The sequence below is a fragment of the Panthera onca genome, chromosome D4 (genome assembly GCF_046562875.1).
Source record: "Panthera onca isolate mPanOnc1 chromosome D4, mPanOnc1 haplotype 2, whole genome shotgun sequence".
Lineage (NCBI taxonomy): Eukaryota > Metazoa > Chordata > Mammalia > Carnivora > Felidae > Panthera > Panthera onca.
Window position 1 is genome coordinate 93,566,579 of NC_138351.1, and position 23,840 is coordinate 93,590,418.

General features: G+C 65.4%; 2 protein-coding genes across 3 annotated transcripts in view; both read left to right on the top strand.

Annotated features, from left to right (window-relative positions):
- QSOX2 (quiescin sulfhydryl oxidase 2) overlaps positions 1-13,509 on the top strand; it is a 30,240-nt gene extending 16,731 nt beyond the window's left edge. The window contains exons 5-12 of the mRNA XM_078436218.2: positions 84-174; positions 1,712-1,857; positions 3,157-3,291; positions 3,549-3,678; positions 5,146-5,268; positions 6,129-6,279; positions 8,724-8,912; positions 10,827-13,509. Coding sequence (XP_078292344.2) covers positions 84-174; positions 1,712-1,857; positions 3,157-3,291; positions 3,549-3,678; positions 5,146-5,268; positions 6,129-6,279; positions 8,724-8,912; positions 10,827-11,374 — 1,513 coding nt within the window. The 3' untranslated portion in view covers positions 11,375-13,509. The remainder of the gene's footprint in view (positions 1-83; positions 175-1,711; positions 1,858-3,156; positions 3,292-3,548; positions 3,679-5,145; positions 5,269-6,128; positions 6,280-8,723; positions 8,913-10,826) is intronic.
- A 1,418-nt stretch (positions 13,510-14,927) lies between these two features.
- On the top strand, positions 14,928-23,418 carry LHX3 (LIM homeobox 3). Of its 2 annotated transcripts, none has more exons than XM_060608209.3 (6): positions 14,928-15,226; positions 19,215-19,386; positions 19,931-20,133; positions 20,701-20,852; positions 20,942-21,113; positions 21,959-23,418. In XM_060608209.3, exons 1-6 carry the CDS (start codon positions 15,139-15,141, stop codon positions 22,375-22,377), a joined length of 1,206 nt encoding a protein of 401 aa, XP_060464192.1. In that variant the 5' UTR covers positions 14,928-15,138; the 3' UTR covers positions 22,378-23,418. The 2 variants fall into 2 exon arrangements, with proteins under 2 accessions (XP_060464192.1, XP_060464191.1); XM_060608208.3 differs by lacking the exon at positions 14,928-15,226 and adding an exon at positions 16,818-17,024.
- The last annotated feature ends 422 nt before the right edge of the window (positions 23,419-23,840 follow it).

A 23,840-nucleotide genomic window follows, 5' to 3' on the forward strand; every position in this document is an offset into this window, starting at 1 on the left:
TGCACGAGTGACGCGGGCCCTGGCACACGACGGCCCGCTCAGTGCTCTTGAAGGCACTGAAAGCCTCTTTTTTCTCCTAAAAGGCCCAGTGACATCCTTTCGCTCCTGGACAGCCGCGATGGCCGTTACGTGGCCATCCTGTTTGAGAGCAACAGCTCCTATGTTGGACGGGAGGTAACTGCGTCTGTCGCGCCTGTGTCTTTCCCTGTGGCACCTCGTGCTGTGATCCGGCCGCTCTGTGGGAACGCCTCTGCTCGGTGCTGTTCCCGTTCGTCCTTGTTGATTCCTGGAATGCAGGCGCGGCGTTGCCCAGCACGGTGGCGGATTTGCAGGCCGCCGGGAGGGCGGCCCCTCCGCACCCGTTCCCAGGGCACGCTGCCTTTTTCCTTGAGGCCCTTTATTTCTTATGCGCTGCCATCAGGATTTTTTCTTGGCTGTGTCGTGCACGCCCACTCGTTTTGCCAAATCCGAGACTCTAAAACGTCATTCCTGTCGTGGACCTTTTCTGCTCTGGTTTCTCACGTGCGGCTCTGAAGCCTTGGCCGCTGGCCCCAGACACACAGGGGTGGGGGTGGGGGGGATAACGGGAAACCCTCACCTCCCAGCCGCGCCCCCCTCGTCCGCGAGCTCTGGAAACGGGGCGGGAGACCACGTGCTCCCCACGGGAGCTCCCGTTGACATGCACTCGGGCCAAGGCTGCGGACGTTAGCGATCGCCCGCCTCGCCGCCCCTCCCCCCCGTGCCCTCCGAGTCTGGTGGCGACACGACACGGTGCCACCTTCTCTGGGCCGGCCGGGACTCCCGGTGGGGGGGGGGGCCCGGAGCAGCCACTGGCCGCCGCACGGCATCCTCGTGTGCCGCCCCCACGCCGTCCCCAGGCTGCCTCTCTCACCGGCGCTCTTAGGCTCCCCCACATCCCGCACGCAGGCCCGAGCGGGGACCACCCCCTGGGGCAGGCGGCCCGGCCTCTCCCCGGAGGGCCGCCCGCAGCGGGGCTCGAGCGTGGCCAGCTCCAGCAGACGCACTCGGCTCACCGGAGTCCGGTGACTGCCGCACCGCGTGAAGCGCCCCGTTGCGGACACGCCGGTTCTGTGGCTGAGAGGCCAGGGATGCCGCTTCTGCACCTGACTGTGGCGGCACATGCCAGGCCCGAGGGGCGCCTTTCACGGCATCCGGCCCCCGAGATGCCCTCCTGTGGTCCTTCTGCTGCCACATCCCCGTCGCCGTGCCTTCAGCCTGAGCAGGATGGGACGGGGGCAGGTCGAGGGAGGGACCGGCCCGCCGGAAGCCTGCCGGCACTTCAGGGGGCCGGGCGCCGTCCCGGGATGAGGTTGGCCTCCTGGTGCGCGGCCCCCTGTGTCGAGGGAAGCTCCGGGCCAGGGCCGCGGCCCCGTCTCCCTAAGTGGGGGTGAGTGTGCTCGTCCTCTGGACGCCACTCCTGTGGAGGACGTGCTGGCCCAGGAAGCCCAGGGCGAGTTCTCTGGCAGACGTTTTCTTTAGAGTCCGTGAGCTTGCTGAGCGGGGCTGCCCTGCCCTGTGAGCGCAATGAAAATGAAGATGAGCCTGGCTCAGAGAGCAGATAAATACGGATTTATTCTAAGTGACGTTGTTTGTGATTTCTGTGCTCACGCTGCCTTCGTACTTGGTCAAGGCGACGTTTCGTGAGACGCGGCCATCCACAGCCAGGCGACGCTATCTTCTCCTTGCCCAGGTGATCCTAGACCTGCTTCCGTACGAGAACATCGTGGTGAAGAGAGCGCTGGACACGGACAAAGCCTTCCTGGAGAAACTTGGGGTCTCTTCCGTTCCCTCCTGTTACTTGATTTACCCAAACGGGTCACACGGATTGATTAACATGTAAGTGTAGTCCGGCCTCAGGAGCGTTTGCGACGCCGGGTGGGATCTGGGGAACCCTTCCAAGCGTGGGGGCCTCCCCTGGGCGAGTTGCCATGCGCTCCTCGCGGCTGCGACCACGGAGCCCATCCGCACGTCGTCTGCCTGCACCGGGCCCGCCGAGCCGCAGACGGCCTAAAGCAGGGTCGGGAAGGTCACAGGTGAGCAGCCGAGCCGATTCCAGGGGCCTGTGGTGGCCTCCCCGGCCCCAGCCTCCTGTGGCTGTGGGTGCCGAGGACCTGCCGGACCCCACCCAGCCTGTGCTGACCGAGTGGTTCCCGCGGGGTCTCCGTGTGCCGCTTCCTCCGCCCCGGGGCTCCGGGTTCAGCTTCTGAGAGGCGGCCTCCCCGGAGCCTCAGACCCCAGGCCCTTGGGTGTGCTTCTGTTCTCAACAACCGGAAGTCGGGGAGGGACGGCGGCCTCTGTGGAGCGGGCCATCTGCTGTCAGGCTCTGTGAGCGAGGTCCTCGGGCCGCTCCAAGCACCCGGGCCCGCGCACCGGGGGCTCCGGCCTGCGGCGGGGGCGGCCAGGGCCAGGCCCACAGCAGACGTCGCCCTCGACGGGCTTTCCCTCGACAAAACGCCACTTTCTTTTGAAGAAAAACGCTCGTTTTGTATGAAAGCGTCACCTGTACGACTCGTTCTTGTCGAATGACTTGGGTGTTTTACCTTCTCTCTTTGGGAACGAGAATGAGCCCTCGATGCTGTTGATGACCCACAGCCACTGTGGAGATGTCCTAACGGCCGTGACGCATCCCCGGAGCGCATGCTCCTCCCCGTCCATCGAGGGGCCCCACGGCCCCTGCCGCCCCCCGCCGCCCTGGCTCCCGGGTGCCCCACTCAGAGGGCGTGCGGAAAACCCTCCCAGCTGGAGTCAGGCTGGTCTGGCCGCTGCTCAGACCAGCCTCGCAAACTGTCCAGATGTCCCCACTGAACAGAAACAAATCGTCACACTGCAGCTACAACGCGGTCATCTGTGGCTCTGTCTTCTCCGGGAGGGCCAGCTCCCCGACACCCTGGCATAGCCACCATCCCGGCCCTCCCCCTTCAGTCCCTGCTTCAGATGCCCAGAGAGCGGGCGGGCTGGGAGGTCCAGGCCACAGGCCACATGCCTGCATCTCGGAAGGAGAGCCGTTCTCGAGGTGCGGGGGTGGGGGGCCGCAGAGGAGACTGGGTGCCCTAGTGCCCAGCTCAGACACCTGCGGGTTGGCCAGGCCGGGAGGCACCCTGGCTCTGAGCCCACACCTTGTCCGCTTTCTCGCAGCGGAAAGCCTCTCCGGTCGTTTTTTTCCTCTTACTTGAAGTCGTTGCCAGATGTGAGGAAAAAACTGCTTTCGGTGCCTGAAAGACCCAACAAAGCAGAAACTCCAGAAACCGTGGTCTGGAGAGAATTTGACAGGCAGGTATTTCTCTCGGACCTGAGCTGCCCAGGGGCGCGCGTGGGCGCGGGCCCGGTGCAGACGCGGAGGGCTGCGGGCTGCGGGGCTCCTTTGCAGGCGGGATTCAGCGGAAGCACACCCCCTGAGCCGCCAGCTGTGCGGGAACGACCGACGTGGGCCTGCGGGGAGCGGGGGTCCCCGCGGTCTGGGAGCGAGGAGGGGGAGCGTTGGGCACGAGGGACGTGTCCTGACCCGACCGGACGCTGTCTCTCCTCAGGGCGAAGCTGTACACGGCTGACCTAGAGTCAGGGCTACACTACTTGCTGAGGGTCGAGCTGGCCGCCCACAAGTCCCTGGCGGGGGCCGAGCTACGGACGCTCAAGGACTTCGTCACTGTCCTCGCCAAGGTGCGTGGTGCCTGACCCAGGCCGCGGGGGGCCGGGCTCCGTTCCTGGGGATCCGCGGGGAGTGACGCTGGCCTCAGCTGGGGGACTGCTCTTTCCTCCCGCTGCACGCGCCTGCCGGGTGCCCACCCAGTTCCGGGCCCCCAGACGTGACGGGGCCTCAGAAGGGGCCGGTGGCGCTCGGGCAGGGAGGCAGGGCCGGCTGAGAGGAGAGAGGCTGCGGGGCCTGGGCGGGGAGGCCACTCAGGAGCCATCCCTGTGTGCGGAGTGGGCCCCAGCGGCCGGGACCCGGAGCCGTGGTGGTGCACGTTGTCAGTGGCCGCTGGGAGGTGAGGGGCCGTGCTGCCGGGACTCTTCGCTCCGGGGCAGAGAATCCAGGGCCTCCTGTCTCTTCCTTAGGTCAGAGCCTCGGGAAGCGGGAGGGCATCCCTCTCCCCTGGGGGGCGCCTGGGGCCCCTCTGCTCTCTCACCTTGGGAGGGCTTCTGTCACAGTGGCCTGGGGACAGAGCCCTTTGCTCCCGTATCTGGTGCCCAGCTCGCCTGTTGTCTAGAAGGTCAGGGAGCTTAGTTTTGAAGGACCTCTCTCGGGGTGCCCGGCTGGCTCGGTGGAGCACGTGACCCTGAGTTCGAGCCCTGTGCTGGGCGTAGAGATGACTGAAAAATGAAATCTTTGAAAATAAAAAAAATCAAGGACTCTTCCTGCTAAACGTCAGGTGGTCGGTACAGTGGTTCCTGGTCAACACTGTCATAGGCGCGGTTTGCTCGTGTCGTACGACTTCTGGGGTAAACCGTAGGAGGCGGAGTTGATGGCAGAAGGGACGGTGAGCCGCACAGCGTGTCTCCAAGGAAGAGACGGAGGCTGTGTAGACGGGCGTGTGCCCCGCTGTGCCGATCAGAGTTCAGAGGCCGCGGCCTCCTTCGCTTTCAGTGAGTCACAAACGGGCTGTCTCCTCGCCCGCCACCTCCTCTGTGTCCTCGGCGTCAGGGAGGGGTAGAGCTCCGCAGCCCAGGAGGATCACAGATGACCCGGGCCGGTTCCTCTAAAGCTCGCCGAAAGCGGCAGTCCAGCGCTGGCGAGTTGGGAGCGGCACGTTGTCGCCGGCGCAGGAAGTGGGGTTTTGCAGCCTGAACTGTCCTGTCCCTGCTGCAGCAAGTTTCCGCTCAGGTTTCTGAGCCAGTGGCAGCCTTTGTTTCGCACGCTTAGCAGGCGACACGTAGCGCAGGGCTGCACCACGGGGGTGGCCGAGCCGGTGGGCGAGGTGCAGGAGTCCGGGCGGGCGAGCCTGTGGGCCAGAAGCCTCTGCCTGTGGCCCCTCCCGTCCCCTGCTCTGTGTTCTGGGAGCCCCCCACCCCAGTACTGGGAGAAACCCGTGTCAGGCAGACCCCACCTGGTCCAGGTCCCCAGGGACGGCGCTGCCGTGGGAGGCATCTTCCCGGACGACCTCTGAGCGCGCGTCCTTCCTTGCTCAGCTGTTCCCCGGCCGGGCGCCAGTCAGGAAGCTGCTGGAGACGCTGCAGGAGTGGCTGGCCAGCCTTCCCCTGGACAGGATCCCCTACAACGCCGTCCTCGACCTGGCCAACAACAAGATGCGGGTGAGCCCGGCCCCGGCCCCCGCCCGAGCTCAGGGCCCGCCCACTGCCGCCACCGTCCCGGTAGCCACCCCCTGACCCCGCGCTCTCCTCCCTCCAGCTCTCCTCCCTCCAGCCCGGTGCGTGGGGAAGGAGGGAGCTGGGCTCGGGTGCCATGGCACAACGCCTCCCCTCACCGTGTGGGAACCGCCGTGTCCCTCCGCGGTTTGCCGTGGTTTGTCCTGTTGCTGGGACGCTTTCTGTGCACCCCCCGTCCCCGCCCCCGCCCCCCGCCTGTGGCGCTGTCAGCTCACCGGTTGGCGGGAGGCAGGCCGCGACGGAACGGGCAGCTTGCTCGGGTGGTGCGGTGGTCGGGCTGGTGCGTTATTTCAGTTTTCAGCAAACTCCTAACTCCCGGCCAGAAGACACAAGGCCCTCGTGGACGTGGGGTGAATGCTTGAAGCTCCCGCTCGGCTGCGGGCACGTGCCTCCCTATCCGTGGTGGCTGAGAATGTTCCACAGCTGGGCTTCTTAGTCTTGGTGGGGGGTGGGGGGGGGGGTTGCATCTTTCAGGCTTTTCTAGTGTTCTCGTTTGTCCGGACACAGAGGAGCCCTTCCCCCCTCCCCGAAGGCAGGGAGGAACAGGCCACACTGCCCTGTTTGGAGACCTCCTTTCGTGGTGTAGACACTGTGCTGTCTCACGTGTTTGCTGCTGAATTTAAACACACAACGTGCTCAGATGTGCAGTTGGTGAAGTTTTAATAAACATACAGTCTGTGTAACCACCACCCAATCAAAGCAGAGGACGCTCATCAACTGTCTTAATTTTAACTATTCAATTATCTCTTCTTCTACCCGCCTCCTCCCCCCGCCCCCCGCCCCAGATTTCTGGAATATTCCTTATTAATCACATAAAGTGGGTTGGATGTCAAGGAAGCCGACCAGAGTTCAGGGGTTACACGTGTGCTCTCTGGAAATTGTTCCACACTTTGACCGTCCAAGCTGGGGCCCATCCAGAAGCGCTGGATGGCACAGGTAAGCCGTCCCCGTGCCGGTGCCTGCCTGGCATCGTGAGAGGCTGTATGCAAGGCCACACGTCACCGGGGCTGCCCGGGGGTCCCCTGCTCCAGAGGGGGGTTGGGGAGCTTCTCTCCACACCTTCTGCCCAGTCCCCGGGTGGGTGCTCGGTGCCCCAGAGACCAGCCTGTGCACGGCTGAGCCGCAGGAAATAAGTCCGAGAGCGAGAGCACACTGGCCAGGAATTCCTCTGCAGGGCAAACCCCTCATTTTTCTGCTTCAAAGAGTATGAGCGTCCGTGAAACCTATTTGGAGACGTGGGTTTGTTGTCTCTTGCTGGGTAACGACCCTGCCGCTTAGCAGCTTAGTTTCATCTCAGAGCATCTGTGGGTCAGGAGCTCAGACGTGGTTTGGCCGGGGTCCTCTCCCTGGCCTGTGGGCCCAGTGTCGGCTCAGGCTGGGGTCTCACCTGAAGTCTCCACTCGGAAGGGACCCTTCCCCAGCTCGCTGGAGGGGTGGTGGCTGGTCCGGGGCCTCGCTCGTTCCTCACCGTGTGGCAGCTGGCCTCGTGGGCTGGCCAGAGGGAGAGGGCGCCCTCCTCGGCGTGGTGTCCTTCCCGTCTGTGTTCCCTGGGTGGGCGGTGAGGCGCCAGCCCAGCCTGCCTGGGGGTGGGGGGCTGTGACACAGCTCTGAGGCCGCCTGCACAAGAGGTTAGAAACCACAAAAGACTGACTTGGCTTGAATAACTTTGATTATCAGGAAAGCATGGTCGTGTTTTGTGCCCTGCACAAGACACCGAAAACTGGGCTGGGCTGTTTTATCCACCTTGGGCCGGGCTGCGTGTGCACTTCCCCTGCGAAGCGGGCCGCTGGTGGCCATGGGGTCGATGGCCTGCCTTCTCTAGCTGTTGGTTCAGTGAGGCGGCTTCGCTGTTTGTATGGAGCAAAGGCTGTGACTCACGCGCCCGACACTCTTTCCAATAAGGCCGTAAACTTCTGGTTCTCTTTTGCTGCGTGACAACCTAAAGCAAACGCTGGGGCTTGGAAGAAACACCCTTTTGTTTGCTTGGGATCCTGTGGCTCGGCAGCGTGGGCGGCCCCAGCTCCCGCGTGGGCCCCGCTCAGGAAGGACCTTGGGGCCCAGGCGAGCCGGCACACGGCATCGCTTCTGTCACATCCTGTTGTCCTGCCCAGATCCACGGTGGGGGAGAGTCCGCCCGGCGCCAGGGAAGCGGCAAAGTCAGGTTGCGGGGGGCGTGTGCGGTCTGCGAACCCCTACCACCCTGGCTCTCCTCGCGGTGATCTCGGACCTTGCTGGGGGAGGTGGGGAGTGTGCCTGCTGACGGGCCGTCCAGGGGGCTACGCGGGGGCTCCCGGCACCGGCCCCAGTGCCGCGGCGGAACGGCGGCCGAGCGACAGTGCACGTGGTCAGAAAGATCTCCGGGGCGCAAACAGGCCGTACCCGAGGAGCGGGCCTCATGTCACACGCAAAGAACTGGGTCAGATGGACCCCGCCGGATTAGGTCTTGGAAGGTTTTTCCTCTCCTTCGTGCCTGTTTAAAGCCCATCGACTAAAAAGCCGCCGCGCTCTCTAATCCCCCACAGGTAGGGTTTATGGTCCTCGTCCACTCTGAAGATTAGGGTGGCCGGCCACGCAGCAGTTCGGCGGGGAGAGGGAAGGAGGATTACCCAGTGATGGGCGGCAGCTGGCGGCCGGGGAGAGGCGGGCAGGCGAGGCGGCCATCGGGGGTCCTCCCCGCGTGCCCACCGTCCCACCCTGCACGCCACCTGCCGCCCTCGGGGACACGCCGAGCGGAGGAGAAAGTGGCCGTGCGCTCAGTGGGGGCCTTCTCTCGGTGAGGCCGGCGAGGCTGACGACAGATGTGGGGACCTGGGCCGAGGCCGGGCCCTCCCACCCAGAACCACAACTAGCAGCGAAGGAAGGGCTCACCCGCGAGGGCCTGCTGTTGATTAAGACGGATTCGGTCTCAGAAGCGTGTCTTTTTTTTTTTCAATTATTTTGCTGCATTTCTTTTAATGCCGACATTTAATCTGTTCTAATCTCAGTCTTGTTTGTTGGCTCAGTCCCCGTATTAGTTGTCTGAAGGGAACCGCGGGCGCCAGCCTCATGCCCGCCCCCCTCTTGCTGACGTGAGGGGTCCTCATTTCAGTGAGGTGCGGCTGTTTCCTTCTGCTGTCGGGGGGGGGAGGGGGGGCAGGCTCAGCCAGCCCGCAGCCCCCGGAAGGTCTGGCTCATTGTCCTGGGTGCCGGGGCGCGTCCCGGGGCGCGTCCTGCGTGTTCGGGGTGGGGCAGCCCCGCCCCACCCCGGGCACAGGGCCGCTCCTTCTGGCTCGGAAGGCGTCTGGGCTCAGGCTCCCTACCCGCCCGAGCCCAGGGTTCCAGCGGAAACCCTGGGACGCACCCCACAGGGCTGCCGGTGTGTGTCCCCTCTCTCGCTGCAGGTTTCGAGGGGGACCCACAGGCAGTGCTGCAGAGCATCAGGAGGTACGTTCGCACCTTCTTCGGCTGCAAGGAGTGCGCTGAGCACTTTGAGGAGCTGGCGAGAGAGTCCATGGGTTCCGTCAAAACCGCAGACCAGGCGACCCTCTGGCTTTGGAAGCAACATAACTTCGTGAACAACCGCCTGGCAGGTGAGCAGAAGCCACAGCGGGGTGGCCGGTGTGAGTGTGGCTGCGCGCCTGGGCCCCCCAGAGCGCGTCCTGCCGCACACGTACCGATGACACCTGACCTCTGCCACCGTGCTGGCTGCCCCGGGGATTGCCAGGGGTGACTGCCCCTCCAGGCTGCCGGCGTCCTTGGCTTTCCAGACGGTTCTCCCCCTTCTGGGGCTCCTGGGCTGCGTGGAAACTGACACGCCGCCTCCCCCTGGGGTCACCGCCAGGCCCCCGAGGACGTGTGGCACTGGCAGTCGTGGATCGTGATCACTTGTCAGTAAACGGTGTTTGTGCGATTACAATCTGCTCTCAGACAGGGAGCAAACCCCTCGAAGCAGTTTTGTTCCAAGACCAAATAGGGTGCATGTATTTTCTCAGAGTTAAGTAATTCAAACTGTTCCCAAATCAGTGGCAGATTAAAATTAGGCTTAAAAATAATTCCACTGACAAATAAATCTTAATAGAGATGAAGAGAAAATTCCACTAAACTATTGGTTTTTGTTTAATCCACCGCATTATAAAACATATTATAACTAAAGCACTAAAGAAAATTGGTTTTTCTTTGCGCTCAGAGCTGACCGCTGTGGCTCTGGTCGTGCGGCCACAGCGCTTCTGTGTTTGCCGGGGTTTGCCCGTGGCCGTCAGCCGCAGGGCAAGGCGTGTCCCCCGCGGCCCTGGTTCAGAGCCCCCACGCCTCTGCGTGTCGGGCCCGCCCCGCTCCAGGAGCCCTGCGCGCCCCCTGAGTCATCGCGTCCCTCCTGGGTTCTGTAGCCGCCCCCACCCCCCGCCCATGCTCCCCGGTCCCACCTCCGGCCTCCGGATTGGGACCTGGGCTCCCTGGAGGCCCCAAGACCTGCCCGGACCTCCCCGTGTCTGTAACGTGAGCGTGTGTCGGCCCCCGGCAGGGTGGCTGGGCCCCCGTGGTCCGCACGCCCTCACGCCCTCACGCCGTGCCTGCAGGCAGAGGAGAGGGTCTCCGTTGCTTCAGACCCATGAGGCCATGAGGCGGAGGCGTTTCACCCACGTTTACTTGCAGAAGCACCAGCAGGGCCGCAGGGCGGGGGAGTCCGGGAGCCGAGGGCGCCGTGTGCCACTCTTGCTGTGCTCGCGGCCCGTGTGGTCCTCGTGTCCGTCTGGCAGAGGCCCGGGGCCGGCCGACCCGCGGCCTCGCGCGCACGTGTGGCGCTGACACGCGTCCGGGCACCGCGTAGGCGTCGGCACGCGGGGCGGGTTCATGTTTATTTACCGCGTGGAGCCCGTGCCGGCCAGAGGGCGCGTGCAGGTAAAGCCGTGCCGCGTGGTTCCGTTTTGTGACCCGCACGTTTGCACGTGTGGAGGGGAAGGGCTCGCCCCACTGGTGTCGCGTCTGGAGCAGAACCGGGAGCGGGCTCTGCCAGGTTTTCTGCACACAGGCAGCCAGGTTTCCCTGTCGCGGGCGGGCCTCACGCCCAGAGTCGTTTTCGGAGATCCTCTTGGGGTTTGGGGAGGGGCGGGGGTGGGGGCTGCACACGCCTGAAGCACCTTGGAGCCGTCCGCACCGCCGGCACCGCCGGCATCCGGGGCAGGCGTACGGGTGCGGGTGGGACACGCAGCGGATCGTGTGGGGGCCTCGGGGTCTCGGGGGGCAGAGTAGCTCCGGGTGGGGGCAGGCCTGGCCAGGCGTGGAGCTTTCCCACCATCGTGGGTACCAGGGCCTGCCGGGGGCGCCAGGGGAGATGCGACATTTATACCGGGTACCGGGGGGCGGGGGGCAGGCGCCCGTGCAGGAGCGATGGGAGGTCACGGTGGACGTGGGGGGACGAGGGAAGGGTTCGTGGGGCACGGGCCCGGTCAGGGCACGGGTCAGGTCATCAGGAGGCACCTCGACTGTCGTTCTCTTTCCCCTCCTAGGCCATCTGAGCGAGGACCCCAAGTTTCCGAAGGTTCCGTGGCCCAGCCCGGACCTCTGCCCAGCCTGCCATGAGGAAGTTAAGGGCCTGCACAGCTGGAACGAGGGTCAGGTGCTCCTGTTTCTGAAGCAGCACTACGGCAGCGGCAACCTCGTGGACACGTACGCCGAGGACCAGGGAGACGCCAGCGACGGAGGCGGCCCGCCCGGGGGCGGGGAGCGCGAGAGGGGCCACGCTTCCCCAGAGGAGCCTCGGGGGGACCCGCGTGCCGAGAGTGCCCGTCCACCCAGCGTGCTGCCTCCCAGACCCCGCCTGTCCGAGGGCTCACAGCTCGGCCTGGACGGGAGGCTCCAGAGCATGAGCTGGGCTGAGGGCCGCAGGGAGGCGGAGGCGGTCGTGCCCTTCCTGGGGATGGGCTTCTCCAGCCTGGACATGAGCCTCTGCGTCGTGCTGTACGTGGCCTCGTCCCTGTTCCTGATGATGATGTACTTCTTCTTCCGGGTGCGTTCCAAGCGATGGAAGGTCAGACACCACCGCCCGTCCGTGTAGAACCGAGCGGGACCACAGAAGCGCCTTGAGAAACAGCCCCGCCGCGACACCTGCAGCTTTAACGATGACGGTCAGGGATTTTATAAACACATCAGACCTGGTTTCGTATCAGATGGCGTCTCGGGCCCCAGGTCCTCGTTCAACGAGTGGTTTTCCTGCCGAGGACGGGCCGCTGTTTGTGGGGCTGACTGCTGTCCGGGGGTCCTCCCTGGACGCCTCTACAGATCCGACAGCAAAAAGACATCTGTATTTTTACTCTTCTAGATCTGAAAACACGAGTGGGGAGTCCAGGCCAAACGAACAGAATTCTTCCCGCCTGCCTTCACCCTGGGTTTCTAGACGCACGTCGCGTCCTGCACCCTGGCTTGGGGTTTGGAGCACAGCCAAGCCCTTCCCTGCGCCGGGAGGCCACCGGGCAGTGTCTTGCCACCAGCCGCGGCCGGAGCAGAGAGGGAGCTCGGCCGCCAGCGCACCCCACCCCCGGCCGCCTCTCGAAGCCAGTCGGGTCCTCGGAGATTCGCTTGTGTCTGCGCTTTTCAGCTGCTTGGTTGTTTCTGCTGAAGCCGCTCACAGCCAAAGGGACGACTTCTTCGTCACCCTCGTGCTCTGCAGGCACCTTTTGCTGCAGATGCAGAGTCTGGAGAAAGAGGGAAGGGAAGAGGAGGGTTCGTGGTGTTGCTGCATGCAAGAAACACCCCCCTGGCCGTGTGGAGCGGAGGCTGGGGACAGGATGGTGGCAGAGGCAGGGCCCGTGTTAATCTGGTGGCAGGACAGCAAACGGCCCGTCCCATGGCGCCAAGGGCGGAGCCCCTGGTGGGGTGGGAGGACACACTCCTCCGGAGGGGAGTCCGCAGGGGAACGAGCCCCTCACCCTCTGTGTCACATGGGGCGGCGCCTGCAGGATCTGCCGGTGACCTGAGAGGGTAGGACCCGAGGGCCCGGCGAGACGGTGACGCCCGGTGGCCCCCCGGAGGTGGCCTGTGCTGTCCTCAGCATCTTTAAGGCCAAATTTCATCCCCCTGAAGCTGTTTTATGAAGGGTCCTGGCACAGGGCCCCGGTGCCCCAGGTTTTGGTGATTGACTGTTTTACCGTTTGATGATTTTAGCACATTATTCGTAAAACCCAAGTGATTTAGAGGTAAGTTTGCCTCTGAAGACGTCAGCGGACAGAACGGACTGTGCCGTTCTCGTCGAGATCCTTTGTGACTGTCGGTCTGTCCCACAAACTCAGATGTGTCTGTGCTCTCGTGTCCGTGAGGTTCTAGTCTTTCCCACTCTGCCTAGTGTGTGCTCTATGTTTACTAACCACAGTCGGCCACCGGCCTGTACCTGTTCGGGCGCCGCAGGCTGGGGGCAGTGGGATCTCACGGCCACGGCCTCGAGGCCGGTGGAGCTGGGCCCTCCCTGGGCGGCCATCAGAGCTTTCTTTCTGTTTGACACTTTTTTAACCCCCAGAAGCCTGTGTGTTTCGTACGTGGTCGTGTGCTTGGGTTCCTGAGGACCCCGTATTGTTTCCTTTCATTTAAAAAATCAGGCAGATTTACGCACAGAATCCGAAGGGAAACACTTAGCACCGTTAACTAAACTGCCTTTTGGTTCGCGTCAGATGCTTTTTCCTGCCCCGAGTGAGTTTCCTCACGTGGTGTGAACCGGCACCAGGTGGCAGGACGCGACCACTGCCAGAGGCTCCGCGAAACCCGTCGGAAAGGCCAAGACTGGCTCTGGGGCCCCTCACAACATCGCAGTCGAGGTCACCACCGTTTGAGGGACAAGTTTGAGGCTCCCTGAGGGGCCAGGCTTCCAGTAGTCCGCGGGCAGTCCGGGAGAGGTGGTTTGCCGAGACGGCCCCGGACGCGTGTCCCGTGGGCGCCTCATGTGGCCTGCTCAGAGGCGGGCACTACGTTTAGGCAAGGTTCAAGGTCTGTTTTCTAAAGCTGTAAGTATTGAGACTAATGAATTGACTAGTTTGGTAATTTAAATGGGTATTTATTTTTCATGGAGGGATTTTGATTAAAAAGAAGCTAATTGACATGGAAATGTCTGGAATTTCTTACCTGCAAGGAAAGTGAACGTTTTGTATTTAAGTGAACTATACTGTGCACATTTTTTAAATAAATAAATCTGACATTTGAGAAGATTGTAATTCTTTCCAAACTGTGAGCTCCCTGGAACAGTGATAGGAGTCGGGGTGCAGAAGGGAGCCCTCCTTCCCTTCCGGAGTTTGTGGAGCGGACATCTGAAATTCCAGAGCCTCTTGTACTGAACCAGACGCTGAGGTGGAAGGTGAAAACCGGAAGATGAATTATGGATTATCTTCCTGGGGTCGATCTAGCCAGGAGCCGCCCGCGGGACAGCGGTTTTGGTTCAAGTCACACGGCAGGCAGATGGACTGAGATGGGACAACAGCTGAGACCCATGTGAATTGCAGGACTTAGGGCACCAGGGGCGCCCCGGTTAAGGGAGCCTCTGAGGAACCCTGGGAGAAGGGAGCCCCCAGGCACCTGTTTGTTGCCTCAGAGTCTGAACTGTTTTGATTTCTTCTCCTGCCTCCACCTTTTCTTTTGCTGGGGGCTGGGGGGGGGGGGGGGTCCCCAGTCACATGTGGCTTCCCAGAGACCTGCTGGCTGCGGTTGCTGCGGATTCACCTTCCCAGCCAGGCCCTGTGGAAGCTGGTAGGTACCCCCCTCCCTGGCACGGGCAGCCCCTGGTGGTGCCAGCTGGGCAGGGCACTGACCGTTCACCATTCCCGGCCTGTGTGGTGCTGGTGTTCGTGTAGATGCCCCATCTGGTGACCCCTTTACAGCCCTGGAGTCCTGAGGAGTGTCTGTTGGGGTCTCTCCGGGTGCTGCTCCTCAGCTGTCCTGGGGGCGTGGGGTGGGGGGCCTGCCAGCAGGAGATCTGGGCAAGAGGTTGTGAATGCAACAGGTTACTCAGGCCAGCAGCAGCAGCTAATCACTGAGCCACACCTGGAGCCAGGGACTCGTGGGGGCCTGGGCTGGAGGCCAGTGGGGCTGGAGGGGCCACCTGCCGAGTCCTGGACTCTGCCACGCAGGGCAGGGTGGACCGCCCACTTACTGCAAATCCCCAAGCCTCTAGGCTGGCCTGGAGCTCAGGGCAGAGCCGGCAGAAGAAGCTGCCTGCAGCGGCAAAGGGAGGGGCCGTGGGGAGGGGATAAGCCTGGCTGAGGGACTGGGGGTCCGGGGGGGGGGCGGGGGGGGGGGCGGGGGGTGTGTGGCCTGGAGCCTGAGGAGAGGAAGTGGGTAAGGAGGAATCTGGGGGAGGGTGGGGGAGCTGGTGGAGAGACCAGAGACCTAGGGAGGTGGGGAAGTGAGGAGGAGGGGCTGGGGGAAAGGCAGGCAGAGTGGGGGTAGGGGGTGGGGGACAAGGGCCTGGGGAGGTAGGGAAATGGGCAGGGCAGGGGGGAGGTTGGTGCAAGGACAGAGGACCTAGGGAGGTGGGATGGTGGGGAGGAGGGCTGGGGGAAGAGGGTGGTGGGCGGAGTTAGAGGACGTGGGGAGGGGTGGGGGACAGGGGGCCTGGGGAGGTGGGGAGGTGGGGAGGTGGGCAGCCGCGCGCCTCCTTCAGCACCGCGGACAGCGCCCGGGCCCAGAGTCTCCCGCCTGGCCACACCGCGCACCACAGGCTCGCCGTTCCGAGGCTCCCGGGACCTCGGGGAGCTCCGAGCCCTCCCCCGGGGTGGCAGAGGAGGAGGGAGGAGGGCTGCCCGGGGCCACTCGGGCCTCATCTTCGGCCTGGTGGTCGCCATGCTGCTGGAAACCGAGCTGGGTAGAGACAGAGACCGGCCCGGGGCCCCCGGGGCCGCTGCCGTCTGCACCTTCGGTGGGACTCGGGGTAAGGACCCCCGTGAGCCCCTTGGCCTCCAGCCCGAGCAAGAGCACCCACAAGGGGAGAAACGGCAAGGGTGGCAGAGTCAGGCAGAGGGACAGCGGGGAGGAAGGGGCCCAGGACAGCAGAGAACAGAAGGGGCCCTGCAGGCGCTGCTGGGGCGGAAGGGATAGGGCAGAGTGAGGGGCGCCAATTTCCTCCAGACTCCACGCCCCTCAGCTGTCCCACACAGACCTCCTAACCGCCCAACAGTGCAGAACTGGGACCCCTGGGCTGGATCTCCCGCCTGAACCACCCTCCCTAAGGGCCACTAGATTGCCATGGACGTTGTGAAATAATGGAGGCATTGCCGGCAGGCTGGCCAGATGCTGAGCGTGTGGGGCCGCCACCTCCCAGACCCGCTGTCTGCTTGTCCCTTCCCCCCTCGAACCACACTCGGTCCCTCTAGGCAGGCCTCTGCAAGCAGCTGACACTCAACAGGCGACACCCCAGCACACCCAGCACCCACTCGGCTCCCCAGCGTGTGCACCCTTGCCCTGTCCTCTGGGTAACAAGTGTCATATGAGCCTTCGCTCAAAACCGTGAGACTTCGGGTCTGCTGGGATCTGGGAGGCGCTGTGTCCTGCCCACATCCTTCCAGGCTGGTCCCCTTGTTGAAGTGCACAGCAGACCCGGCAACTGGAGGCCAGGAGAAGGAGCGTAGGACTGCCCACTGCCAGTCCCAGGTGGAGGGACCTGAAGGCTGGCATAAACCCCGCCGCTCCCCAGCACTGCCTGGGGTGCCTGCCCTCACCAGCCCCAGCCCGCAATGGCCCCACACTGCTGTGTCTTAATTATTGGACCGGGGGCAGGATATTGGAAAATTAAGTGTGGGACCTGCATTCTGGGCAAGCTGGGGCGCTGTGGGTGAGGAGGAAAGTGAGGGCGGACCCCGACTTTCCCAGCTCTGTCCTTCCTGACCTGAGTCTTGGTCGCGTGTCCAGGCCGAGGACACCGGGTGTACCTGCCGGGAATCGCCCTTCTTCTCTGCGCCCATTCTGGTGGCGGTTCTCAGGGTGGGGCTCAGAAGCTGGTCAGAGCGGGGAGGTCTGAGGTCCTGTCTGGCTCCTGGTGGCTTGGCTGAGAGCCTTTTGGCGCCACACTCGTCCTCGCTGGGTCTCGGGTCGCGTTCTTGCCGACCAGACGTTGTCACCAAGCCTCCCAGCCCCGTCTCTCAAGCGGCTGTAGGACTCGGCTCCTTCCGGGACCGCCCTCCCCGGACCCCGAGCCTACCCGCGAGCGTGCACGCCGGAGCCCAGGCCTCAGCCCTCGGCTCCGGGCAGGTTAGCTGCGGGACCGGGGCAAGCGCCCGCGGGAAGCCCTGGCCCGGCTCCTCCCGTGACTGTCCCCGCCTTCGGGCCGGGCACTCGGGGGGCGCCCGGGCACCCGGAGTCCCCGCGCAAAGGCGCGCAGAGCCGGCGGACGGCTGGGGCGCGTCTCAGCGACCCCCCCCACCCCGGCCCCGCCCCGCCCCGCGTCGCGGCCCCGCCCCCCCGGCCGCTCCGCCCTCCGCGCGGCCTGAGGCTCCGGGCCCCAGGGCGGCCCGCGGGCGCGGCGCCCAGCAGCGCGGGGAACAGCTCGGACACCTGCCTGGGGCCACCGAAGCCGTGGCCTCGCCGGGCCCCGGGAAAGTTCGGGGCGGGAGAGCAGCGGCGCCAGGAGACGGGTCCCATGGAGGCGCGCGGGGAGCTGGGCCCCGGCCGCGAGTCGGCGGGCGGCGACCTGCTGCTGGCGCTGCTGGCTCGGAGAGAGGACCTGCGCCGAGGTGGGTGCCCAGGCTGAGCGGCCGCCCCGGGGACAGCCGGGGGTCCTCGCTCCTTTCCGGGCCTGGCCACGGAGGTGGCGGCAGACAGGGGACCGGGGAGGGCACGGGTGCAAGGGCCCCAGCAGCGAGTTAGCGTGGGGGCCCCTGGAGCTGTGTTGTCGGCTGCGTGGTCGCAGCGCCGCACTGCTCAGGCCGGAGAGTCCGAGGGGTCCCAGGATCGATTTAGCAAACCCTCTCCCTTATCAAGAGAGTAAGTGGATAGGACCGCGCAGCTCAATGACCACGGGGCAAGAGGATCCCCGAGAGGGCCGACCCCACCCAGACCCTCCACACTTTCGGGGCGGGGGGGGGGGGTGGGGAGAAAGAGAGGCAGAGGCAGGGGCCAGGGGGTAGAGCTGGAGCCCGCTGGCAGGTCGCTCCTGGCGGGGATCTTGTCTGCACCCATACGCACCTGCTGACTGGCCGGCTCCAGACGGTTCTCAGGACCCGTCTACAGGAAAGACCCAGCCTCCCGGTCCAGCTTCCCGGTGGCACCAGCCTTGCCCCCCGCTCCCCTGTGCATTGCTTCCAGAGGAGGGCCATCGGCAAACGTTCTCTGGCCCGGGAGACCACGGGAAGGAGACGGAGGCGGGCCTGGGCCGGTGGGGAGTGGCAGGGACGGAGCAGGTGGGAAACAGGTTACATCCAGGCTGGGGGGGTGGGGGGGAGGCTCATCCGTCCCCTACTTATTTATTTATTTATTTTTCCCACGGTTCCTGGGAGGGGTTGGCCGCAGGGGCTGGGAGGAAGGGGTGGGAGGGCGGAGGGAGAGGGAGGGAGGGGAGGCGGGCTCCGAACGCGATCGCTCAGGAGAGCTGGCCGGGAGCGGGCGGCCGGGCCGAGGCTCCGCTGGGCCCCGCGGGTGCTGAGGGTAGGAGACCCCGCCGAGGCTGGAGCCGCCATGCAGCGTAAGGCCGGGGTGGCAAGGCTTGGCGGGGAGCGCGAGGGGCGCGCGGCGGGAGCGGCTTTTGCAGGACGCGGGGCCGGGCTGGAGGGGGGCGGGGGGGCGAGCTCGGCCGGGCGCTGTCCGGGCCGCGGTGCTGAATCCGCGCGGCGCGGGCCCGCCCGGCCACCAGCTGTGGGCCGGCTGCCCTGGAGGCCCGCGAGGGGGGCCCCGGACGCGCGGCGGATGCCCGCGCTCCTGCACCTGGGGCCGCGGTTTGGCCCGACGCGGGATCGCGTCCGTTTGGAGTTTCCCGTCGCTCCGGACGTAGGTCGATCGGGTTCTTTCAGGAGGGAGGCCCTTCTCTGGTCCCCCAAGCACTGCCGGCCGGCCTGGAGCGGGAGGGGCCGGCGGCTGGCCAGGAGGGCACCGCAAGGTGGGCACGGTGTTCGCACTGGTTCCAGTCCTGCCGCTGGCTCTCCTCTTCGGAAGACCTTTTCTAAATCAACAGGGACACTCACCCCACGGGCACCCTGCAAAGCCCCTTATGGGCCAGTGGCTCCCGCAGGCCACTCCAGAGTTTCCCCAGCCTGGCTCCCCCAGAGGCCTGCCGTCCCCCGGGGCAGCAGGACCAAGTGTCCCAGCAACTCTTGTCAGGCACCGGCGATTGAGTCTGGTGACCAGGATGCATTTGTCCAGCCCATGCATAAGTACCCCCCAGGGTTCCCAAAGATGACAAGGACACCAGTGTTCGCGTTGGTGCCTGCAGACAGGGCCACGGGGCTGGGTGGCCATGCTGAAACAAGCAATCTCCAGCTGCAATGATATTTAATTGTGCAAAATAATGATGGGGGTTGGGTGGTGGGTGCCCCACGACCATGCCTTGCCTCCTGGTGACGGAGAGAGCCCCTAGGGCGGGATTTTCATTTGAGCTCAACGTGCACCCTTCGTGCTAACTGGGAACACTTTGCGATCGACGGTGTCTGGCCTAACAGGGCGGCCTGGGCCCCTTCCTGCTCAAGGGCACACTTCTAAACCGTTTTCAGTTTCCCCCAATTTTAACCGTGGGCCCGGCTCTGGACTTTGGTGCCGGGCGCTCGCTACGCTTGGCAGGCCAAGCAGCCACTCGTGCCAGCTGGGAAAGACGGGTTGCGGGGAAGGGGGTGTCCCTTGGCAGCCCCGGCCGGCCCCGGAGGCTGGAGCGGGAAGGTGACTTCCATGCTCTCTCTGGGCGGCACCCCTGACCGTGGCGGATCCTCGGCCTGCAGAGATCCCGCTGTGTGCCGGCTGTGACCAGCACATCCTGGACCGCTTCATCCTCAAGGCGCTGGACCGCCACTGGCACAGCAAGTGTCTGAGGTGCAGCGACTGCCACGCGCCCCTGGCCGAGCGCTGCTTCAGCCGCGGAGAGAGCGTCTACTGCAAGGACGACTTCTTCAAGTGAGTGCGGCCGAGCCCCCGCGGGGAGGGCAGGGGGGAAGTCTGCTCCCGCCAGGTCGGCCCCTCCCGCCACCCATGTGGGGAGGGGGCAGGGGCAGGGTTTGGGGCAGTTCCACCGCAGCCCCGGCCTGCGAGGCCGGGCGCCTAATTTTTCCTGGGTAATTAATTTTGTAAATCATGGGAACAGTCGTTCAAAAGATAACCCAGGTTTGCAGAACTTGATTGGATCTACTCCCTCTTAACTCTGGTCTTGTTTTTGTCCTTAATCCTCGGGAGGGGGTGCTTTCCAGGCACAAGCCTCGGGGGTCTAAGAGACCTGGCCCACGGATCCAGCTTCCTGACCCGGCCCCCAGGGCCCCTGGGTCCCTTCTCGGTATTCTGTGCGGCTCCGCCGAGGCTGCCGGGCCGGTGATTTAGGGGCAGGGCCGGGGTGAGCCTCCCTCCTGAACCGCCCGGCGCGGCGCCCCGCTCGCCGCTCTCCAACCCGCTCCGGGCGAAGGAGCCGCCAAACGCCGCGCTGAGCCGCGCCCTGTGCGTCCCGCAGGCGGTTCGGGACCAAGTGCGCCGCGTGCCAGCTGGGCATCCCGCCCACGCAGGTGGTGCGCCGCGCCCAGGATTTCGTGTACCACCTGCACTGCTTCGCCTGCGTCGTGTGCAAGCGGCAGCTGGCCACGGGCGACGAGTTCTACCTCATGGAAGACAGCCGGCTCGTGTGCAAGGCGGATTACGAGACGGCCAAGCAGCGCGGTCAGTGGGCGGGTCCACCCACCCTCCCGTCCCCGTCTGCAAAAAGAGGCTGGCGCCCGTCGGGTCGGGGCGCGGAGGGATCCCCACGTCCAGCGCCCGCCGAAGCGCGCTCGCGCGGGGACGCGAACTTAAGCGCCTTCCCTGCAGGCCTGGGGTGGGGACTGGGGCTGGAGCCGGGTGGGGACAGTTCACAGGGCGGCCGGGGTCTCAGCGGCCTCCTCACTCGCGGGCGCAGGGAGGCTGGTCTGGATTGGGCGGATTATCACCCCTGGTCTGAGTTATCGCCCCGAACCCTTGACCGCGAGGATCCGGCCTTACGCACAGCCTCGGAACAAAGAGCAACCAGGAGGAGGGGAGGTGGGAGGTGGGAGGCGCGGGCCGGCGGGGGGCCGCGCGTTCCTCCTTGCGGCCCAGGTCGCGGCGCAGCCGCCCCTCCGCCCGGGCCCGGACGCGCGCCAGCCGCGTCTTCCCCGGGGTCCCCGCGCCCGGGCGGGGTCTGGGTGGGGGGGCGGTGGGGTGCGTCGGGCGGCCGAGGCGCCCGGCCTCACCCCAGCCCTCGCGGTGCAGAGGCGGAGGCCACGGCCAAGCGGCCGCGCACGACCATCACGGCCAAGCAGCTGGAGACGCTGAAGAGCGCCTACAACACGTCGCCCAAGCCCGCGCGCCACGTGCGCGAGCAGCTCTCGTCGGAGACCGGCCTGGACATGCGCGTCGTGCAGGTCAGCGCCCCGCGCCCGGCCGCGCCCCCAACCCCTCCGCTCCCCGCCGCCAGGCCGCTCATCACCCCCACCCCGCCCCCGCCCCGCAGGTGTGGTTCCAGAACCGCCGCGCCAAGGAAAAGCGACTCAAGAAGGACGCCGGCCGGCAGCGCTGGGGCCAGTATTTCCGCAACATGAAGCGCGCCCGCGGCGGCTCCAAGTCCGACAAGGACAGCGTCCAGGAGGAGGGGCAGGACAGCGACGCCGACGTCTCCTTCACCGGTAACGGCGGGCCGCCGCGCCCCCCGGGGCGCCGGAGCCCCCGCATCCCCGGGAGCCGCAGCCCGGGAGTCCCACCGCACCTGGGCCCACTGGGCGCCAGGAGCCCGCAAACTGAACTTCCTCGCTAGGGGACCGTTGATGGACCCTGGCCCCCACCGTCCCCCAGCCGTGGGGTTTGGCCCCTGGGGCGCTGCTCAGCTTCTCCCCGGGGGGGGGGGGGACAGCGGGGGGACAGCCCCGTGGGCCACGTGTCCCGCAGCAGGCTTTCTCATGGGGAAAGGGTCCAGGCCAACCCTCTGGTTCCTGGCCCTTGCAATGATTTTTTTAGGAAAGTGGGCAGCACAGTTCTGGGGTAAGTGATGAAAAGTCTTGGCTGTTTGGAGGGGGGGGGGAGCCCACCGGGGGGGAGCCCACCCTCCTCTGTGGGGTCTGATTGTCTCAGTCTCGGTGCCAGGGAGACCTCTTTCGTACCCCTTGGTGCCCGTCCTCAGTTTCTGCAAGAGATTCTCTTCGGCTGCACTGTGACCTTGGGCAATGAGTCACGCTGCCTCTCTGAGCCTCAGTTGAGCTGTCTGCAAAATGGGATTAGTGGAGTCTGTGCTACCTTTCCCAAAGCCGTCTCGGGGGCTGTCCTGAAACTCTGGGTTTTGACTGGTTTTGCTCCCCCCAGGGGATCCCACCGTTCCTCAGATGCTGGGTGGGATTGAGCTGCACAAGCACGGGGCCGAGGGCAGCAGGAGTTCTAAGCGCAGAAGAGGCGGGCCGGCCACTGCTGGGGGAGGGGCACTGAGGGCAGGAGGGGGAGGAGGGCGGGCCCTGAGCTGCACAATCCACTTCCGTTGCAGATGAGCCGTCCATGGCCGAAATGGGCCCTGCCAGCGGCCTCTACAGCAGCCTGGGGGAGCCCACCCCAGCCCTGGGCAGGCCCGCGGGAGCCCCGGGCAGCTTCCCGCTGGAGCACGGAGGCCTGGCCGGCCCGGAGCAGTACCGCGAGCTGCGGCCCGGCAGCCCTTACGGTGTCCCCCCGTCCCCAGCTGCCTTGCAGAGCCTCCCTGGCCCCCAACCCCTTCTCTCCAGCTTAGTCTACCCAGATGCCGGCTTGGGCCTGGTGCCCGCAGGGGCCCCAGGTGGGCCCCCGCCCATGAGGGTGCTGGCAGGAAACGGACCCAGCTCTGACCTGTCCACGGGGAGCAGCGGGGGCTACCCCGACTTCCCTGCCAGCCCTGCCTCCTGGCTGGACGAGGTGGACCACGCTCAGTTCTGACCGAGGCCCCCGGCTCCCCCGAGCGCCGGCCATGAGGGGTGAGGGCTGCGGTGCCGCCCCGCCCCCCACCCCCGGCTGGGTGGCCTGGAGCCGCACGGCCCTCCTTGCCCGAAGTCCTGGACCTCCGCGGGATGCAGGCGCCACTGGCAGCAGTGGGGGACAGGATGAGGGCCTCGAGAGAGGGCCACACCCCGCAGCCCCTCCCTCGGGCGCAGAGGGCGTCCTCCTCCCTGGACCCGGGGCCGGCCCGCCCGCGGCCGCCCAGCGAGCCTTGTTTTGTAAGCAGATTCCTCCCTTTATGGACCAATTAACTGGACGCTTGCTGTTTCTAGACCCGAGCCATCACCCGCCCAGGCTGGGCCTTCACTCCGGGCCTCGCTCCACACCGTCCTCAGGCGGGAAGATGCTTCTCTTTCTAAAACCAAGAAAATAGTACGAACCGTGCTTTTATTTCCCAAGCTCCATCTGCCTGAGCTGTGTAGCCCCGCGTGAGGTCGGAGATGGGTCGGTCTCCTCTCTCCAGGCAGGAGGTGGCCGAGGGGGGGGAACCACGCCTGTGTCCTTCCTGGTCCCTCTGGGAGCCTCCCTGACCCCAGCCCCCACCTTCCCAGGAGCCTCCTCTCCCCTCTTCCGTGGGGCAGCTGGCTCTGGATCTTTCTGTTCTTGACTCCACTGCCCCTCCGAAGAGATGCCACTCCCGGGCGCCCTTCTTCTCCACGAACAACCTTTAAGGCCGTGGGGACCTCCCTCCCTGTCACAGCTGCCCCCAGGCCCTCAGCGTCCCGGCCACGCCCAGCCCACCGATTTCCGTTGCCAAACAGCCTGCGGCTCTCCCTCTGGGAGCCGCTCTAACTGCCTGAGGATCGGGCGCCTCCTCCGCCCCCGACAGCGTGTAGCCGCCCGCCCCAGACTCACAGGCCGGCCGCGGGTGAGGCCCAGCTATCCCCACAAACGTGCATCCCAAGCTACCTGTTGGTTCTGTGGACGTCCCGTGTTTTTATTTACTCTTTGACCATCGGCTCTTTCCAAGACTTCAATAAATTTGTCGCTTATGGTCTAGAGGGTCCGTGTGTTGAGTGGGGCTAGGGGTGCGTGGGGCAGAGGGGGCAGTTCTCCGGAAACGGGGAGGCCGGTGGGAGTGGCCGCCGCTCCTCCTCAGGGGTGGCACCATTGGGCCCCTCTGTCCCTGGATCTTGGCCAAACTTCTGAGCACCGGAAGGAGACGTGGGAGAAATGGGGGGAGGGGGGTTGCTGGGGGCCCGGTCCCTGGGAGAGACAGGGGCTGGGGCGGCCCGGGAATGTGTTCACAGCTGGAGCGGCACCGTGGTGAGGACGGCGTGGAGTCGGCTGGTCAGGAGGTTCACGGCACGTGGTCGTGGGGGTCTTGCCAACTTGGACTCCACTCCTCGCCATCTGTGACTTGCTGTGTGATGCTGGGGGAAGTGAGCCGCCCCCTCTGAGCC